General features: G+C 43.2%; 1 protein-coding gene across 5 annotated transcripts in view; it reads right to left on the minus strand.

The window, feature by feature from the left end:
* Positions 1 to 20,285, minus strand: part of bnc2 (basonuclin 2) — a 247,329-nt gene that overhangs the window by 107,094 nt on the left and 119,950 nt on the right. For 3 of the 5 annotated variants that reach the window (XM_055224207.1, XM_055224206.1, XM_055224218.1), the window contains exon 2: positions 17,890 to 18,243. The exons of 1 other annotated variant lie outside the window; for it this stretch is intronic. In XM_055224207.1, the coding sequence (XP_055080182.1) occupies positions 17,890 to 18,243 (354 nt within the window). Of the gene's footprint in view, positions 1 to 17,889; positions 18,244 to 19,067; positions 19,285 to 20,285 lie in introns of those variants that run through there. One more of the 5 variants, XM_033967418.2, reaches the window with a different exon arrangement.

Genomic DNA, 20,285 nt, shown 5'->3' on the forward strand with positions numbered 1-20,285 from the left:
TTTTTAATGGTTAATTAAGGTAGTTATTATAAAGTGTTACCAAGAAACATAGTGGCTCAGTAAGTAGAGCAGTTTCAAGTAGGCTCCGTGCACAGTAGCGCCCGGTAACCTCACTGTTAGCGTCACTACTTCCTGTCCAGTTGTATCTCTATGAGGCTTTTGCAAAGTCACGCTAAAATGTATAAATATTTAAAGATCAGGAAGTGGACAAGGAGCTGCGTGTGGATGTCGCTGACAACATGCTAAACACTACACAAATAAAACGAACACTTCACCGGAGGACACTGTGTTTAGAAAGAGAGATGTTTATGTCTCAATGGTAATTTTGAGCTATAATATACAAAATATTACCACAAACTGAAGTATTCTACATATACAGACAATTGGGTGGTCTTTATTTTACATCATTTGAACGTTAATAGGTTGTTTATTTTATGTTTTCTGGTTTAATATGAGTGACTGTTAGCTTTGAAACACTGTGAGCATATCGGGTTGCTTGTTTAATCCTTTACTACAAACTGCCATTGTGTAAAAAAAAAGTAACCATAGATGATGCTGATGTTGCCACCGTTGGTCTTATAGCCTAGGATGTGTCGAGGATATCTTATCATCCCCTCAAAGCTAGCTACCTATAAATTAAACAGTACATGTATTACACCGCTGCACCACTTCTTCTCACTGCTGGAGCAAGTGAGTTTTAAATAGTGCTGCTTGGACCTTGTCACTGTGTGTGGCCTTACAATGTGCAGGCTACCGCTAGTCTGGATATTAGCTCTTGTGTATGTCTGCCTATTAAATACCAATCCCCGGCTACATACACACACGCACTCACACCACTTCCCTTACAGGCGCAGAACCAACGACATTACACTGAGGGCTGGCCAGAGCTGTGTGGGCCACTGAGGAGGAGAGAAAAAACAACTGTTCTTTTAGGTGAGACCTTCCAGCTGGAGACGGACAAGTGGGGAAATATAATGAGGCGTTTGCCAAGGCGACCATGGGGGGAAAAGTACCGAAAGTAGCACTATAGAGAAGAGATGGGGAGAGGAGAAAGTGGAGCTAAGAGCAGTGAGAGCAGTGAGGTGGTTTTGACTTTGGGAACTTTCAAATTTTTCACCGTGACTTAAAATGCGCCTATAGGTTTTGTGGTGCCAGATAAATAAAGAGGTTTGAACCGAGAAGGCGCCAAATGTTCTGTTATTTCAAAAATCAAATTACTGTATGCAAGACGGCAGATGATTTGCTTCTATGGCTACTCTTAACTATAATGAATAATACTGATTTGATCATTTCAACTTCAAGTGACACTTTGTTCCATTTGTTATTTTGAACAGTTTATCTGATTTAAACTAAGATTGACTTTTTGGCTTCCATATGCATTTGTTATTTTGAGTAGAATCAAACTGTGATTAGACTGTGACAATATGCCAATTTGGAGAGAAGAGATTTTTTTTTGTTGTGTTCAAGTTTAATCAAGATAGTTGCACAAAAACTATCAACCTTGTGTTATGTTATGGGCGTGTGTGACAGGAAAATTTGGCCAATCACAATAAGGTCTGTGAACTACCAGCAGAACCATAAAAAGCTGCTAAGCACACATAAATAGTGGAAAAAGTAACCTAGGTTCTATGACAAACATACATTTTTGGCCACCTTACCCACTCTAAATGCCTATATTCCTCCTGTCACCCAAAGCACTTTAACACCGCTTGAAAAGTAAAGGGTCAGCCTCTGCAGCCAGAGCGCTAAACACTAGTAAACCAATGATGAAACAAAGTAGTGGAGAGCTAGCTGCTGCACTGTTTGTGCTAATTCAGCACTTTCACAAATCAATGCCACTTGAGGAGTCCAATCGCACCCCGGACTCCGTGAAGCCAAACCAGTGAAGCCGTGGGCGTGTTTATACTCTGTGTGAAATGGCCAGTGATAGTGCCCATAGGCTTGGTGTGGGGTCTTCTGCACTCATCCACATTAAGGGCTCGTAATGTGTTAATTTATGACTCTATCACCCTAGACGCTCGTATTATCCATCTGTGTCACGCGCTAGCTTCTCTATATCTATCATCCGGAGGCGAAAAATGGCCAGTCCAGAGAGATTAAGCCACTGGTCGCGCAATTTCTTCTTTTTTCCCCTCTTATCTATTGTATCCATCCACACCCCCTCTCTCTCTGTCCTCACTTGCACAGGTCAGGTAATCAATTATGGGCTGACACGCTTCTACAGTAGTGCCGCCTGACCACTGGAGCTCCGGAGAGCCCTGCAGACATGGCTATCTATACCCGGAGAAGGAGCACTTACGCCAGGCCTTCACACCCTCCCCTCTCCCCCACACCACCACGACCAGCCCTGGAGACCGGGACAAATTGCTGTTAGGAAATCAGTGATCAGAGATTGAATTACGCTCGGTGGCGACCCTCGTGAACTCCGAGGGTGTTATCTGTTCAGGAGATTGACACGGGAGATTGTAATAATGTGGAACATAAATGTGGAGTGAGGGACATAAATTGAGTGTGTTTGAAAAAGGGCGAGGCATAGTACAGGACTAAGTGACACATGTGTAAAGGAGCAGAACAATGAGCCTAATGGTAAACGGTCACATTATTATATAACGCTTTTCGACCTTCAAGGCACTCCAAGCTCTTTACATCAAAGAACCACTCACCCATTCACACACATATTCATACACCTGTGCACACAGACACTGGGGGCGAGGTGGGTTAAGTGTCTTGCCCAGGGACACAACAACATCATCATCTGTGGGAGCTGGATCTGACCGCTCAACCAATGATGTTTATGTTGAGCGCTTCGGATCAGTGGACAAACCCTTTTAGCTACTGATGCTAGTCCTTTGGTTATTGGCAGTTAGCACGATTTGGAAAATGATTTTTAATTTGTAGCAGCCATATTCAACTGGTGCATTTTAATATTACCTGGGGGATTCATTTGTATGGTAAAGTACGGGCCTGTCTGCTGCTGTAGATCTCTTTACATTGAAATTCTAACGCTTTGGTGGAGGTCCAAAGCCTTCTCAGCACCAACTTGTCTTATGTCGCTAATGATTAAAAAGACTTTCAATATTCATTTCCTGAACATAAACAAGACACCCTTTGAATTGCCATTTAAAACAAGAGAATACTCAAATTTCTTTTAAAATTCTGAACTCTGCTCCAAACCACATGCTTTTACTGACAGAGGATTGGCTGTAGACCTCCCGTTTAAAAACACACAGGCTGTCCACTGACCAGTCGAGATAACTGATTGTGTTATTGTTACATATGACCATTATGAAATGATGGAAACTCGTAATGAAGCGAACAGTATTGACCAGTATTACCCAGCGGATATTCAAATCGCCAAAACGTTTAAACAATATGGCGCCTCTACGCAGCCAGGCATTTGTAAACAATGCACGGGTCCATGTTTGTGTCAGCTTGTGTTTCCAGTGACTCCGGCGCTCCCTGTCAGCAGCAGCAGTGCTAATAACACACAGGGGGGACATGATCAATACTTACCCTCTCTATTCCATTTCACCACATCACCGCTGTACACGCTATACACATGCTAACCGGACAAGCCCGTGAACACACTGACAAGAGCAAGTCTCGCGAATATATGTAGCCAGAGGGCCGGAGAGGAGACGTGTGCCGTTAATATTTATCCAGAAAGACACGCCGCTTCCTATCACGGGGCAGTGGAGATGAGTTACCGAGGCTACAGCGAGGGGCGGGTCCGTAGGAAAGACAAGCTGGCAATTCTACCTTTAAAAGAGTGCAACAGTCATCACAAGAGGAGAAAGGGAATCTGCCCATTAAGACTAAGTGGATGTCTATTAGATCACAGAGGTAAAGGAGGTGGGCATTTACCATCAGTTACCATCAGCTCTCCTGCCCCCCGTGCCAGCGCTGTACTCGCAAATCATGAGATCATACTAGTGTGCAAGACAGGACAAGACTTACAGTAGTGACTGAACTTTTTCCACTATCATCACGCTGCCGAAAAGTGGGATTTAGAGTGGGAAAGAAGTCAAATTGCAATGTGTGTAATTTATGGCATTTTTTGAATCTGACACGGAGCAGGCCTGTAGCACTTCTGCGGTGATCCAACAATAAATTGATTTTGCTTACTTGATGCGGTTACTACATGACACTTACTGGATAAAGTCTTTTGTTGTTTGCTTCCAAAAACAAAATATACAGTATATCAAGTATTTCAAGTAGAAATGCCATATCAGAACCTACTGTGTCAATCGTATTATCATTACCACAACGTAACTTCCTGCGTGTGCCAATAGTAATAAACTTACATTAGTTTTAAAAAGCAAGTTCGTTACTCAAAGTTAAAAAGTTAGCATAGCATAAATAACCATATCACCCTCCATCAACGCACGCTTCAAACTATCTGATGCTGCAACAGTGTGCGCAACTGCAATCCATCAACCCAAAGTACAAAACGCTCCAATGGAAAAAAAAAAAAAAATTATTCCCACAAAAAAAAAAAAAAAAACTATTCCTTGACAAATGACATTGAAATACATCGCCAGCCGTATAAGCGAAGCGCCTACTCAGCTGCCCCACGCACCTCATCAAAAACGCGGGGCAATTAAAAGACTATCAAAGACCTCCACCCAGTCCTATGAGATCAAACAAGCGCTCTCGCCTTGTCCCCTACTATGCCCCCCCCTCCCCTCCTCCTCCTCAGTCCCGAGCGTAACACCCCCGCCCGCCCCCCCCCCCTCCCCTTCCTTATCACCGCTGTACACTTAATCCTCTGTCTCTCCTCCCTCCTTTGCTCCGTGACCCCCCCTCACCCGCCCCCACACCCTCTCCCTCAGGTCCCTCAGGGTTAGCGGCTAAAGGCTAAAAAGGAAGATGCGCGATTGCCACTTGCCTGCGACACATAATACCACACGCACTGCCGGGTAGAGGGAGGTCGGAGAGGGCGGGGTGGGATGGAGATGCGTGGCGGTGGTGGTGGTGGTGGGGTAGGGTAGAGCGGGGTGGGGGCATCTAAATTAACACTTGACATTCAATCCGGTCAGGTCCTTAATTGGCCCCGGCCCTTTCCTGAGAAGGCAATTTTCTATTCCCCAAACTGCCCCCGCGCCCCGCCATGTGCCCGTGTCATCTGTGTTTGTGAGGAGTGAGTACAAGTATGTGCCGGAGATGAGCTGACAATGGGCGCATGCATGTTTAGTGTGTGTGTGTGTGTGTGAGACCTGTCTCCTTTATGAGGACAAAACTCAGGTCCCCATAACGTAAATCCTTTATTATTATACCAACAGCGTGGTTTAAAGTTCAGATATGGGTTAAAATAGGTTAAGGTTAGGGTTTAGGTTAAGGTTAGGATCATTCATGGAAACCCAACATGTGTTATGGGCAATTTATCACATTGTGGGGACTCGAATCTGTTTACACACTCACATCACGGGGACATGTCTCCTTTAAGGCGACCAATATCAGATCAGCGTGATGTAAATCCTTTATTTATTACTAAATCAACAACATAATTAAACGTATGGGTTAAAATATGTTAAGATTAGGCAAGTAGTAACTGTGGTTTAGTCTCCAAGAAGTGAACACGAGTCAATATAATGTCCTCAAAAAGCACGGAAACCTAACATTTGTGTGTGTGTGCGTTTGTGTGTGGAAGTCGGGCCCCTTTGCTCCTGTGAGAGGGTCCGCCGGTCCCTTCCCTCTCTCTAATGAGGCTGGATGAATTAGCGCTACGTGACATGATTTCCACAGTCCCTCCCTCCCTTTCTCTTTTGTCCTTTGCTCACATCCCTTTTTTTCTCCTCATGTGACAGGCAGCTGGTGACCGAAAAAATGCCAGGAGCAACCCCGCGGCTCTGGCCTCTCATGCTAGCTAGTTTATACACAAACACATCAGGGCTAGGTGTTATCCGTACAATGACTTTTTCACTTTTTTCTCGCCGGTATCTTCTCGCTAGCACTTTCCCTGCGGATCCGCTTACACTTGATGTTATTACAGCTTTCAACCTGAGAGGTATTAGGCTTCCTTTAACAGATCTGACAGCATTTACAACACGGCCAAGTCGACGCCTCTAATCGCTCTGGCTGCGACTCCCTATTACCAATTGATCTCACTGAACCCATCTTTTGAATGATGCGCAAGCACAGATGGGAGAAAAATAGAAATGCTGTTTGGGAGATTTGCAAAGTTGGAATATTGAGTATACTGTCTATTAAAAAAAATATTGAAAATTACCTCAGAAACTGACAGAAATGTCTCGTGTAACCTCCCAAACGAAGGTATAAAGTTTCCGCACATTTGTGGTTAATTTTATAGCCCATTCAGGTTTTCTGCAAGTCTTTAACCTCAACCAAGACATTAGCACAACAATTTGGCGCATTTCTGAGGGATTGTTAAAATACCGTCTGAATATCGTTTTCAAGAGAATGCAATCTTATGTTCCTTCTCAACCATTTGTCATAATCTGTTTTATTTCTACATCCTCAACGCGAGATCGAGCGCCTTTATTTTCACACATTTCCACTGTAAATCTCATATTATATTTTACGTGGCAGCGTTACATCCGCTCGCCCATTGATCACGTAGGATGACCTTTAACCTCGACGAGCCCCCCCCTCCTTTCAACGGGCGAACGAGACGGTGAATTTATGAGCGTGATGGTTTGCGCGGAAGAGGAACAAAAACTCGTAAATCTACGCGATAAATCCCAAGTTGCCAGTCTTTACAAAGCTAAACTGATCAACAAGCTGTGAAGTAATGTAATGTCTCCAGAAAACGCGGACAAAAGCCATGGAAGAGGAAACATATCAAATGGATTAAACGCACATGAAATATTTAGTGCCAAGCTCGACGTAGCACTTATCGTGGAGTGTGCTTCCCGACATCGAGAGGGGCCGATCAGAGAGACAAAAACATCAACAACAACTTCAAATGCATTTTCCACCTTTTACCACGCTCCCGACACTACAAGAGTCCTCACTTTGTCCCGTTGTTAAGGACCTGAGCGCACAATGGAAAAAGTCACGCTTGGGTTAGGGGAGGTTAAGGAACGGAGGGGTGGAGGGGTGGGTAGCGGGTTTGGGAGGGTACCATTTCTGTCTGGTTACCACGGATACGAGGTCAGATCCATTGATGTCTATCGCGGAGGGCTAATTAGATCATTTGTGACTTAACTGACTTTATGGATTGTTAGAAAGTGAAGTGGCTCAATGCAGGATCAGCGAGTACAGATTTTCAATGCTGGAAAAAAGACGCAGTAGGAGGAAGAGAGGGAATGTTTCAAGGTTAGTATAGAGTGGGAATGAGCAAAAGTATTACATTAGCTTTCAGTCTTTTGAAAGTTTTCAGCCGGATGCCCATCCCAGAAACTCTCAGCAAGGTTCTACTTGGAGCAAACAGGTTAGACATAGTTGAATTAATATATTTGAAAAGCTTTTATTTAGTAATGTAAAATTTAAAACTTTTTTTTTTTAAATCAATTACTTAATAGTGGCCATGCTGTAGTACTAACCCAAAAGGTAGACTGGCAAACAGGCCCGGTTCTATCCTGCTGAATTTGGACGGGAAGACAGAAAATTTTGGTGGGCTAATATAGAGATATATGTGTATTTACATTAGATAGTAGGTTTGAATAGGTAGGCAAGAATTTCATTTAGGTGGGCAATGCTAGCCTTGGTGGATTAGGTAAGAGGTAAACACAATTTAAAAGTTTTAATACAATCAAGGAACTCAACTTTACATCAGGGAACCACTCACACTTTCATAAACCAGTCTACGTAGATTATCTAGAGCTAGAACCACCAACCTGTGGCTCACTGAATCTGACCTCTCAACCAATGATGTTCATGTTGAGAGCAGGATTCGACCCATCATGCTTCAGATCAATGGACAAACACTCGACCAACTTGAGCCACTGTGGTCCAAAGCAGAAGCATGTTATAATGCTGTTCCCTCATCATAAACTTACTCATGTGCACGCTTGAAAAACATAAGTAGGTTAAAAGCATAATCAACTTTTCAAATGAAGTCCCACAACTTTATAATGCATTCCTATACAGCGACAACTCAGACTCTCCGAGCAGCCCACACAAAAACCCACAGCCACCCGTGAGCGAGCCAGAAAAACACCAGCGCTGGGATGCCAAGGCAGCTGCATTTTAACAGTGCACCATTAAACATTATTAATCCTCCATCTTTACCCCGTCAGCAGAGCGCGCAAACAAATGCTTACACATGTTGCCTTCCCAACACAAAGTAGCTAATGAGCTCGAAGTTTAGAAGGGTTAAAACCGCGCTATTGTTCGGAAGCAATTTGCACCGCCCGCATTAGGCAACAAGCAAGTGGGTATCTCCATTTGAAGGAGTCAGATTTGAGCATGTGCGTGTGTGTATTCTGGCTCTGCGCCCACCACTGCCTGTACCACTAGCCTCCCTTCTCCAGAAACTCCCCGAGAAATCCTCCCTGCAAAGGATGGGCCTCTTGCACAAAAATCATACCCTTACCAAGATAGATGGACAGAAAAAAATGTGTTCCTCGCGTTTGTACATTCGTGAACTCAGATACCTGTTGATAAATCATTCTTTGCCAACAGCGAGCGTGGTGCAAACATACTGTACTCTACGCGGTATTAGAGAGAGGGAACGAGTCAATTGTGAGCAAAATTACCATCATTATCCATAACCAAAATAAGCCCAAATGATTATGGCTTCAACAATAATAATAGCAATCTACCCAGAGTGCTTTTTCTGCAAACGACAGTAAACGCGAAATACGAAAGGCTGGTTTGGGTGTGCATGGGAGATACTGATAAGCCAAAAAATCCCGATATGCTTTGTTATTGTTCTGATAGCGATAATCAAAACATATTTTTGCAATCTGTCAGAAATGTGCAAATATATGCCTGTAAATGTCTGAGGTTCTACAATTGCACAAATCTGAAATGATAAAATAAAGGTGCACTGTGTAACTTTTCTGGTAATTATAGTGTGTGTGCGACCTACTTGCCTGTTACTGCTTTGTCTGAAATGATCCAGGGTATGGTATTCAAGTTAAATATCTATATCTATCTTGCGTTTGTACAAATACGGGTAATTTTATTGCTCAAAAATACATAGATTGATGCACGTTTCCACAGATCTGACTTGTAACCTGGCCTTGTGGCGTCATCTGCTTTTCTCGTTGGGGATAGGTTGGTGGTTTACTGCTGTACGATGGAAGATTCTATATGCATAACAATGATATTTTCATGGAGATGAGCAGGTGGGGGACACTCCTAGGCCTGTCACGGTAATTAATATATCGACTTATCGTTACATGCTAGCTAGAACGATATATTTTGGGGCTCAAGATTTAACGTATGTACAATTGTGGGGAGATTGTGTTTGTTTTTTGTTTGATTTGAGCTGTACAAAGCTGAATAAGTCACCCCCAATGGCTAATTATGGGTCTATTTTTACTATTTATGTTGCAGTTCAGGCCCTTTAATGAGACGGTCTATTTAAAAATGGTTCACTGGTTTGTGACAGGCCAAGACACTCCACCAGAAAAGTTACACAGTTCACCTTTAAACACTAAAGTCTTTCATCTCTGTTTGGAAGACAAAGCAAGTTCGTGGACTTTTTTATATACTTTTAAGGCAACAATTTATATCTTCTACAGAATATACCCCCAACTGCTTTCAGTGATGAAGCTGACTGGCAGAAAGACAGACAGAGGAGCAGACTTGGGTGGCAATGGGTGGGGGGTCCTTAAAGTCGGATGTAAAAATAGTAGGCCGTTGGTTTGCCCGATGTGTTGGCGCGGCTCCAGAAAAAACAAAAAAACAGGAGTGGAGGAATAACAGGAAAAGGGAGAAGCGGCGGTGAAAGTATGGCCCTGGTTCCTGTCACTTAGCGCGGGTCACACCTAATGTCACCTTCCTTTTCAGACGGGAAGAACACAACAATGTCTCGGCCATGTGGGCTCAAAATATAAGGAAAAAAAAGGTTTCCTCTCCGCAGTTAAATGCTATTATGTGTAGGAAAGACTGGATGAAAAAAATATCATAATTAAAGTCTCTAATGATTGCTAACTACTGGTAAACTGTAATAGGAGGTGGTCTCATTAACGGTTGAAACAATGGCTACGAGAGACGAGAGAAAGCGTATTATTTTAAGCGCTGGCTAGGCTAAAAGTTACGTAACAGATTAGCAAACAAAATTAAATATTACAACATTCCTCAGGCTAAGGTCTGTTAAACTTTGCCTTGACGTAATATTTGTTTAAAGTTCCAAATTGTTAACTTGACAATGACGACTGTACGTGATAGTTGTCCTAGTTATACACAGTTTCCAGAATGACAAAACAGTTGGACCGTTGTCATAGCGATTGACAATTTCAAACTAAATCTCCTGTCTTTGGAATGGTAAAAAGTCCTCCAAATAGTGCTGGTAAAAGGAAGCTAAAACCCATGAATATCTGACTCAAGTATTAACAGTTTACACTATAGCTCAGAAAATGTTCTTTTGGGTGAATTGTACACACACTTCACACAAAAGTTACACACTGGCTCTTTAAATCTATTACAAGAAACCCTCCCCTCCTTTCAACACCTCACTGACCCTTAGAACCTACCGCTATGCCAGCACACACACACAGTTACACATACACACACGTTATAAACTATACACTCAAGTCCCTTTGCCTAACGGGCCGGAGCTTGGTGACAGCTGCTTGCATTCCTGCCATATTTGAGCGGAGAGCGAGCTAGTGTCTGTGCGTACGACTTGTTCCCCTCATTAGCTTGTGGCTGGGTGGTGACATCCTGAGCGAGTGGCCCTTCAAATTGCACACTTCCCCTTCGCACCAAGCCATTTCTTGTCGCCGCGGGAAGCCAAACGCCCCCAGACACAAAAAAAGTTAGCACGCCCGATTGAAAAACTGTACAGAGTAAAGTGGACTGGCGAGAATCATCAGATATATACATGACTTTCAATATACAGATTTTGGCTAACACTTTATGCTAACTACACTTTGATTAGCCTTACTTCAGAATGAACACATAGTTTATAGCTAACAATGATTCAGGCTTCATTAATACCTAATAACCTTAAGTAGTTACAAATTAAGTAAGCCTGGGTCATTCTTAATAAACTATTTATTATGTATGAATTGAGTCTTTGTTCATGCTTCGTTAAGGCTATTTAAGGTGTGGATATTATATGGATATAAAAAAGTGGTACCATATTTTTTGCTAATCAGATTTTGAAATGTGCTCAAATGTGGCAAAATTTCCTTGTTCAAATATTGCTAAAAAAGTAAATGTACTGCAAAGTTAAACGCAAAAGGACAGACATATAACCTTTTTTTTCTTGTTAGTAAGAAAATTCAACAAATTACAGCTAATACTGATGATAAAGCCCATACAATTTCAGTATTATCTTGCCGGTATTACACTGCCGTCTTATTCAGCTTGTATGGATTTGAATGTGTGTATGTGTAAATGTGTATATGTGTATGTGTATATGTGTGCGTGTATGTGTGCAATGGCCTGCTAAACAGATGGAGAGTGAAATCACATGTTTGGCTGTGACACTATAAAAACAAAGTGTTTCTAAATAGGCTTATTGTAACGCATGAACGCCACGCGTGGTAAGCTAATATTTCATCTTTATGTTTTTAATTGAGATCATCGAGGGTGTCCGTTCCGCTATCAGTGGTTTATACTGAGGGCACAGGACCAAAAAGTGTGAGTAATATGGGGTAATATGGGTTTACAGTTACAGAAAGGACGCTGGTTTCGTTTGACTTGACACACCGCTATTTTGTCTCATCCAGCTGTCAAGATACAGTTAAATAATGTAATAACTTGTTTTTCATGTCTGCGCACCAGTCTCTCTGTCTGTCTCTGTTTCTGTCCATCCATACAGTATAGGGTTATCAAAAGTATCGAAGATCTGATACTAATCGATACAGACATTTGAGCAGGTATCGATACTGAAAGAGTCACAGGACAGAAATGAACCTTTCCTGAATAGATTTACAACCACAGACGACATAGAGTAGTATACAGCCATGGACCACTGAGGGATGACACACATAAAACCGCATGATTTAACCTTGAAATCAAACTATCATCATGGTATCGGTATCAAGTATCAAGTATCGGTATCATGACAGCACTAATACAGTACACAATGGTGGTGTGAGTCGGCCCATCTCCTCAGGACATGCAGGAAACAGCTGACATAGAAGCCAGTTTGACTGAAGCTCACATGATGCGTATTGATGCCGCTCTGGCCTCGAGCCCCCGCACACGGAGCCGGGGTCGAAGCTTTACCCACAACAACAGTGTGCAGTGCTCCTAGGGGCCAATCGCGCCGGCCTCACTGCACATGATCCCGGCCGTGTGCGTAAGAGCAGATAGAAGAAGTAATCATTGTTTTTTTGTTTTTTTATCTAAGGCAAATGACGAAAGAGATGGAAGAATGTTGACGTCAAAGCTAAATTTTGAAGCTCTGATGTAAAATAACTGAACTTTTCACACAAGTATCATCTATGAAAATATCTGACCTTCCAAGTACCACTAGATTTAGGTTGATAGAGGACAAAAATGCGGATTAAAATGATTCCTAATTCAGCAAATATCTGAAATACATGTACCACCTGAACGCTGTAACGGACTGTGACATAGTCTAGCTAATTTTAACACAACCTTAATTTCATGCACAACAACTAAAAACACAAGGCACTGAGCACAATCCAAACACGGATTTATTACATTTCATGAAATAATTTTGAATACACCGTCAATTTTTGCAGGATATCGAAATAACAGGGAGCATTTCATCCTCTCCGTGTGTTTAGAACATAGTGTGAATTACAGTTAATGTTGCTCCCCTTTTCAGACCTAAAAATCAGCTTCGTAATCGCGTGCATTAACGTCACAAAAGATCAGTGCTGGACCAAAAAAACGTCAAACTGTAGCCACACAATAAAACACGTAATAAGAGGAAATGGAATCCCGAATAGGCCGCCTCAAGCTTTTTTTGTTCACACTATGGATATAACAAACTATGGTGAGCACGTAGCAGCACCAGTGAGTTCCCCATTCGTCTCAATTCAAGATAAGTGCTGATATTTTACGATGTGATTTACAAAAAAAAAGCAAAATGACGTCTAATCATATCTTCGTGCATGCTGCCTGTAAGCTTGTGCATCTGCTTTACTGATGCACTCTTAATACCAGACTTACGGTAAACACACAGCATCCCTACTCGAGCCATCTTCCTTCCCACTCACACTTGAAGAAAAACTGTTGCCTTCAGGAAATGCACACATCACCGTCAAGACATTTAGTTTGGAGACAGCACGCGCTACTTATGCTATGTGGCCCCTCCGAAACCGCCACCGGTGTGATTGTGTAATTATAATAAACAATGCATATACTGTATCTTCATTGTCGGAATAGCTAAAAAGGGCTGCTCTGGCCCTCTCCGAACAGTTAAAAGGTTAAAAGAAAAGATTTAATTGCACACAAAAATTGCAATTGAAGCGAAATTGCTATTTGAATGGACGCAATTAGCAAATCACAAAGGCTATGATTTTGTAAGTACCGTAAGTCCGTCCACAAACGAGAAAAATCTCCTGTGTTATTCTGCATAAAAACTGCTAAGACACAAACGTGTTCTGAAATCTGTTCGTTTGTGAATTCTTCTGTGTTTAAAATGAGAACTCTGATCAGAATTATTACCAAAACGTCATTCAAATCTAATCGAAATGGCAACGCTCGTCAGAAACATCACAATTACCGTACACATTTCCCCCAAATCGCTCAGCCCTTACATCTACGAAGACTGTACGAAATGGGAACAACATTAAAGAGGTAAAGGGAGGACAGGGGCAGAAAGAGAGAGAGAGAGAGAGAGCGATAGATTCCAAAAACGAAAATAAAGAAAAAGTAGTAATGGGGGAAGCGGTGCGTGTCTTTTCTGCAAATCTCCTCTTTCACCTCTGCTCTCCTCCAGCGCTCCAGCCAAGGCCAGCCAAGAGACACTTCAGCTCGCACCCGCGCACACATGGAGCCCGAGCCAACACGCAAACGCCAGGCAAAGCATAAGACACACGATTCTCCACGCACACACACACACACACTCTGAACTCAAGTACACACTAAACTGGCACACACAGGCTCACAATCACAATCAGACGCCCACGCAAAAAAATAAATAGTACAGATAAACGCCATATACCTTGAACATCACATGTACAAGAAATCTACATAGAATTGGACATCCTGCTGGCATGCTGTGTGCAATGACCCATCACGGAGCAACAATAATAAGAACAGTACGCACACGTTTCGCTCACTGTGGATAATTTTGCACATATGCGTCGAATCACCAGGTCCCGGCCGCACACATAAGACTAGAGGAGACGAGCATATGCAGTACATATGCAACATGCGATGCAGGGGGAGGCAATGAGAGCACGCTAGCTGCTCTAACTGCAGTAGTAGTAGTAGTAGTAGTAGTAGTAGTAGTAGTGGTAGTGGTGGTGGTGGGTTGTGGTGTGTGCTAATAGGTAGATTACAGAGCCAGATTTATAGACGAAAACAAGTGAGGTTTAGACGATATGTCAGAGGAGGGATTTGAACACACATGCAGAGGCAAGGCTGAACAATGCACGACTCAAACGTTACAATAAAAATGAGGTTTGGAAAATGGTGGGGGGAAAAAATAATAAATGAGAAAAAAAAAAACATGAGCAAAGGCAAACAGTGTGTTTTCAAGCAGCTTTTGAAAATTTGCAGCATTTTTTTTTAGCAATATAAGAAAGAGTATTTTGGTGTTAGCAGGCTAGCAAAAATAAGCATGCTGTCTTTTGTCGTAATGTGTACACTTTAATAAAATATATTGTTTTATTGTCTCAATTTCTAAAAGTCAATTTTGATTAGATAAATGTTATATTCATGGATTTTAGTTTTCTGTGTTACATTTTGAGGACTTTTAGAGATAGAAAATTTGGTTTTCATTTTTTTCATAATTAAAAAAAAACATGGATAGCATAAATAAAATTCAGTATTGTAATTAATTAAAATATATCAAACGTATTATTATTATTATTATTATTATTATTATTATTATTATTATTATTATTATTATTATTATTATTATTATTATTATTATTATTATGTTCTAGAGTCTTTTTGGAGATTGGATATTAAATGGACTGCGAGAGCCACCGTACCTCGTCCATGTCGCGGGCCTTAGTGGGACTGTCGCACTTCAAAGGCAGACGCGCTACAGCAGCCTTGTAGAGAGAGAAGGGAGAGGCTTTTAGCGGAGGAAAGACGACAGACACAGCAGCCTGCAGATGAATCTACTCTGAGTGTAGTCCCGCGTGTGGACAGAGCCTGTGGCACCGGGACATCCGGGGCATCAGGTGAGGGGACACTCACAGCCGCACACACACGTGCTGTTTCTCTCTGAATGTGGAGACACTGACGCATTGTGCCTAAACGAGGAGCAATTATCGTGGCGCTCTCACTTAACTGCGGCTTTTCAACTCAGGAGGAGTCGATATACCCACAAGCACGCGCGCAATGCTGAGTCTCAATTAGGCCTTAAAACACTCCAAATATTATTCCTGGAAATAACTCAGCCTCTGATTATTAATATTCGCCTTTTTGGCCACATAAACAATGTGCACGTGCGTCCTCGCGGTGGGTTTAAATGCTCTCTGTTTTTCTGAACATTTGGAGGATAAAATCCATGTCATTGATCTGACTTCAGCTGTTCGTTTGCTGTTAAAGGTTCCGCAAATCTTCACTTAATAAACAAAAATAAATACACACATTTAAAGTGAGCCCACATTAAAAAGCATTTTAAGGCCTTTTGTGAAAAACGTGACTAACTCTGCTCCAGTGACGCTCTGCAGAAAACCTGATGCATCTGATGTGACATTTCGACGTGTGTAAAGCAGAGTGGACAAAAACACACAGTACAAATACTGTTTAAATAATATCAAATAATCGACATTAATTAAAAATTGTGTCTAGTCTCGGTATAATCACAGGCTCCTCTACAGACTCATATTTTACGCATGCTCTGTGGAGCAGGTGCAGGACAAACTGAGACTACAAATCTGACTTACATCTAGTCGAATTTAATACAAAAATAAACTTATATAATTTATTGATAATATTCAGTGTGCTGATGTGCTCAATGAAATGTAATAATTGTAAAGAATAGTCTGCTACTTTGCGGTTTAGTGGGACATCGCAGCATTAAAATATAGTCTAGAATTAAATATCCCATTAATTGCATTAATTCTCCCGTATAGTTGCCTATAAAACGTTGTGATATGTTTTTGATAGACATGATTTATCCTGGCTAACGTGTGTATGATGTCCACTCTGTGAAAGTGCGCCCTGCAGGAGCAGCTCCGTGCGTCTGAGCTCTGCACACAGCTCATTTGCTTGTCCATCGATCCAGTGCAAATATAATTCGGCCTAACAACGCTCAAATACCGCGTCCCTGGCGTCACTTGGCCGCTCTTTAACACACGCACATGGGGAGAAAGATTCTCCAAACCCGACCCCATAAAGCCTGAGCGCGCTGCACCCCTGGGTGCGCGCAGCTCGGCAAACACAAAGTCATTATCGCTTAGATTCCAATAAGGCGAGTCTGTCAGGGATCGCGTTTGCTTCCTTCCGAGGATTTCTGTCATGCCTACTAAACATGGCGGGATGTCTTCTAAGCGCTACGAGCGCGATAAATAACAGCGAGTCCCACAGCTGATTAGACTGAAACAACGGTGCGCATTTGTAAAGAGGAGAGGGTCCCACAGAGGAGCGGCCCGTCCACCTGCAGCTCCGTCTGCAGCGGGACAAGCCAGGGATGCTCTGACAGTCAAAGTGTGCTATGGAAGTGAACGTGTGATTATCTTAATCACAGCCAATAGATTCTCATCACTTTTTTTAAATGACTAAACACTTAACCAAATAGTGGTTTTGGAGAAGTCTGCTCTACATGATCAAACCTCTACACTTTCAAAGTTGCGTGTGACATATGGCAGTAAACTATGCCCCTGTCCAGGGGAGAGAGGATTTTTGTGTCTTCTTCAGAGGAGCTGAAGCTTCTGCGTAAGAGAAACTGTGCCTTGTGCGTAACAGCGCGCGCATGGTACGGACTGCCTGTAGGTCCAGCGATGATTAACTACAGCTATAACAACCAGCCTTTATCTTAACTGTCTCCCCCACGCGCACAGATACACGTGTGATACTCACAGCGATTTAAACTAGGGCTGTAACAAGAACAACATCAACACAAAAATATTCCACCCGTCACCCGTGTGAGTCCACGGCTCTCGCGCTGTAACGCAGCCGTGTGAGAGGCTCCCTGCCTCGGCCACATGAAGTTAATTAGCCGCTCCCAGAGGGGAGCCCCTTGTCTTTATCGGCACTGGGGTTACCAAAACACTGCTGTTGTATGCTTTTAAAAGTCCACACCGCTCACGGACCAATTATGCAGACTTAGCGTGTACGTAACGAAGCAGGACAAGAGATTATCCATCAAAGGGACCAATAAACGAATTATCTTACAGCATGCAAACTGGGCAGAAAATAGCTGCTTTACTAAATAGATTCTAATACACATGAGTTATTATTGTCAGAAGAGGAAAATGTGCTAATACAAGCCCTCAAAAATGAAATTAAAAAACGGTAAAATAGAATGAAACAAAACAAATTTAAGTAATATAAAACAATGGGTTTTTTTTAAATGTACTTTCCAATCTTAAGCATAAAGTACACCTGCCCCTCCCCTCAGTACACACAACCTACTGACACATATCCACAGAGCAGCACATGAGAAAGAGGACACATAGGCTCACACAGAGACAGTGAGGGACATACCTGCTGGGACATTCTGTACAGGAGGTTACTGTCAGTGCTCTGCTGCTGCCATGTCCCCATGAAGCCCGGCTGCTCAGCACTAGGCGGTCTGGTGCTGAACTGCATGGAGCTTTGGCCTGCCCCCTCACTGTTGGTCCTGCTGCTAACGATGCTAACGGAGCCCGGACCTCCAGCACTGACGCCGCTGCCTCTTCCCCTGCTGCAGGTGTGCGAGACGGTGGGGGGGACGCCTGGAGCGGCCGGGTCAGAGGTGTGTTCTGCCAGAGGACGTGGCCTGGGCGACTTGGGCTCTTCAGCGGGCTGTGCTGGGACACTGCGCTCTCTGCCTCTCACATCCAAGTCTGCCTCCTCGGACTACACACAAAGAGGGAGGGCAGCGGGGAAGGGGGAGAGACACAACAAGTCAGTGAAGGTGGGTTCTTTTAGGGTCATGTTCCCTTTTTTTCACCCCGCACTCGTGCTCATCTAAAACATGCAGAGAGGGGCAGTTTGGGCTGCTCTGGTGGCCGACCACTGTGTGTGTGCGCTCATTTTTGTGAAGACAGAAAAAGAAGGCTTGTGGTGAGGTGTCCTCAGGGGCCTGGTGCTGGACGGGCCAGCGGCGCTGGAGGTGAGGAGGGATGAGGAGGATGGAGGTGAGCTGAGGGCTGAGGCTGTGCCAGTATGGAGCTCCAAACATGGGGAGTAGCACCACTGCCGGGCCCCACACTTAGCTTTAATCCATCTGTCAGTCACTCATTTGTTCTCATCTGGACTCAACAAACACACCTCCTCACACACAAGCGCACTTATACAGGAAGAGAATAAAGAGAAGAAGGGTTTAGAGAAAGAGAGAAAAGCTACACTCGCAGCAAGGAAAAGTCATTTAAATGTGTTTCTGGTGTACAAAGAAAAAAATATATAAATATTTGAACTTAAATTTAAAAGCAAAGTCTGAATATATATGAAGCCAAAATTAACACAGAAATCCATGAAGAGATTTTTAACTTAAAACAATCCAACCAAAGATAAAAACTAAATAAGCAAAGAAGAAAATTAAAAGTAAAAAAAATATATGTATATTAAAAATGTTAAAATATAATAAAAATTATAACAAAGAGTAAAAGTCCAGAGTAAAATTCCCTTGTATAAAAAGTTGTTGGTGCAGAGCTCGGGCAGTGCGAGCCGGCTGCTCTTACCATGAACTGTGTGCGTCCCAGCTGCAGACGGAGCGCTCCTGCCTCCTGCTCTCCTGCTCTCCTGCTCTGCCTCTGTCCTGTCCCTCTCTCGCTCCGCTCCTGTCTGTCCTGTGTGCTGCTCGGAGCGCTCTGCTCTGGGCTGCTGTGGAGCTGAGTGCCTGTTCTGTGCGCCGGAGCAGAGTGAGAGAGAGAGGAGCGGTGGCTCTCCAAGTGTCCGTACGAGTGTGCACACGCTCACTGAGTCAACTGAGATGCTCAATGACACACACTCCTCTGCTGAGGGCGAGGAGGAGGGGGCAGACACCAGCACAGCACAGCACCGCTCCGGGATCCAGGAGGGGGGAGCGCGTGTCCCCCTGCCTTATTACCATGTGCGCTACGAGCAGAGCAACTTAGCCTTCCTGTGGGACCATCCCGCCACACACAAAAACACACACGGAGCTTATCAGGAGCGCTCACCTCTCACAAAAATATGTACCACGACAAAAAGACAAGGAAAAAATACTCAAATTAAAAGACAAAACAGTGTCCGTTTAAAGACACTTGTCAAAAGAATCCTCAGACTGGAAATACTTCAACAAAAGCCGACGCCTTTGTTTAATTCACATCAGCTCTAATGAAAGACTAATGGAACTCAGGCAGTCTGCCACTAGCCTGCATCTGAACGCACTCACACATGCACACGCGCGCACACACGCACACACACACACACACGCAGGAAACAGCCCTCCTCCCTCACTGCCTCACTCCCTCACTCCCTCCCGCCGAGGCTCTCAGATTTTAATTAAGAAAAAAATGAGGAAGTGGTTCCATTTTACCCAAATTGGTCCCCACTGCAGCAAAGGTATGGGAATAACATGAGGGATTGAGGAGTGCAGGGAGGCAGACAGGGGGAAAAAGACACACAAGAGGACAGAGGAGGGAGATGTACGCTTCCTCGGACACGGCACAGGACACCAAACCCAAAACAATGAACCTCCGAGCGCCCTCCTGAACCGCATAGGTGTGTTTGTCATTTTAACAGAGAACAAAAAGTGACTAAAATGGATTAACTTGTATCGGTCCATAACTTATTTTTAAGAAACCCATTTAAAACCAATTTCATATCTAAAATGTCCAAAATTGCCATCAGCCATCTGTTAAAAGCCTTTCTAGTTCACGTATGACATTTGAGATTGGTACAAATTTCTACCCCAAAAATTCAGTACTAAGTAATTT

Source organism: Periophthalmus magnuspinnatus, chromosome 1, assembly GCF_009829125.3.
Source record: "Periophthalmus magnuspinnatus isolate fPerMag1 chromosome 1, fPerMag1.2.pri, whole genome shotgun sequence".
NCBI lineage: Eukaryota > Metazoa > Chordata > Actinopteri > Gobiiformes > Gobiidae > Periophthalmus > Periophthalmus magnuspinnatus.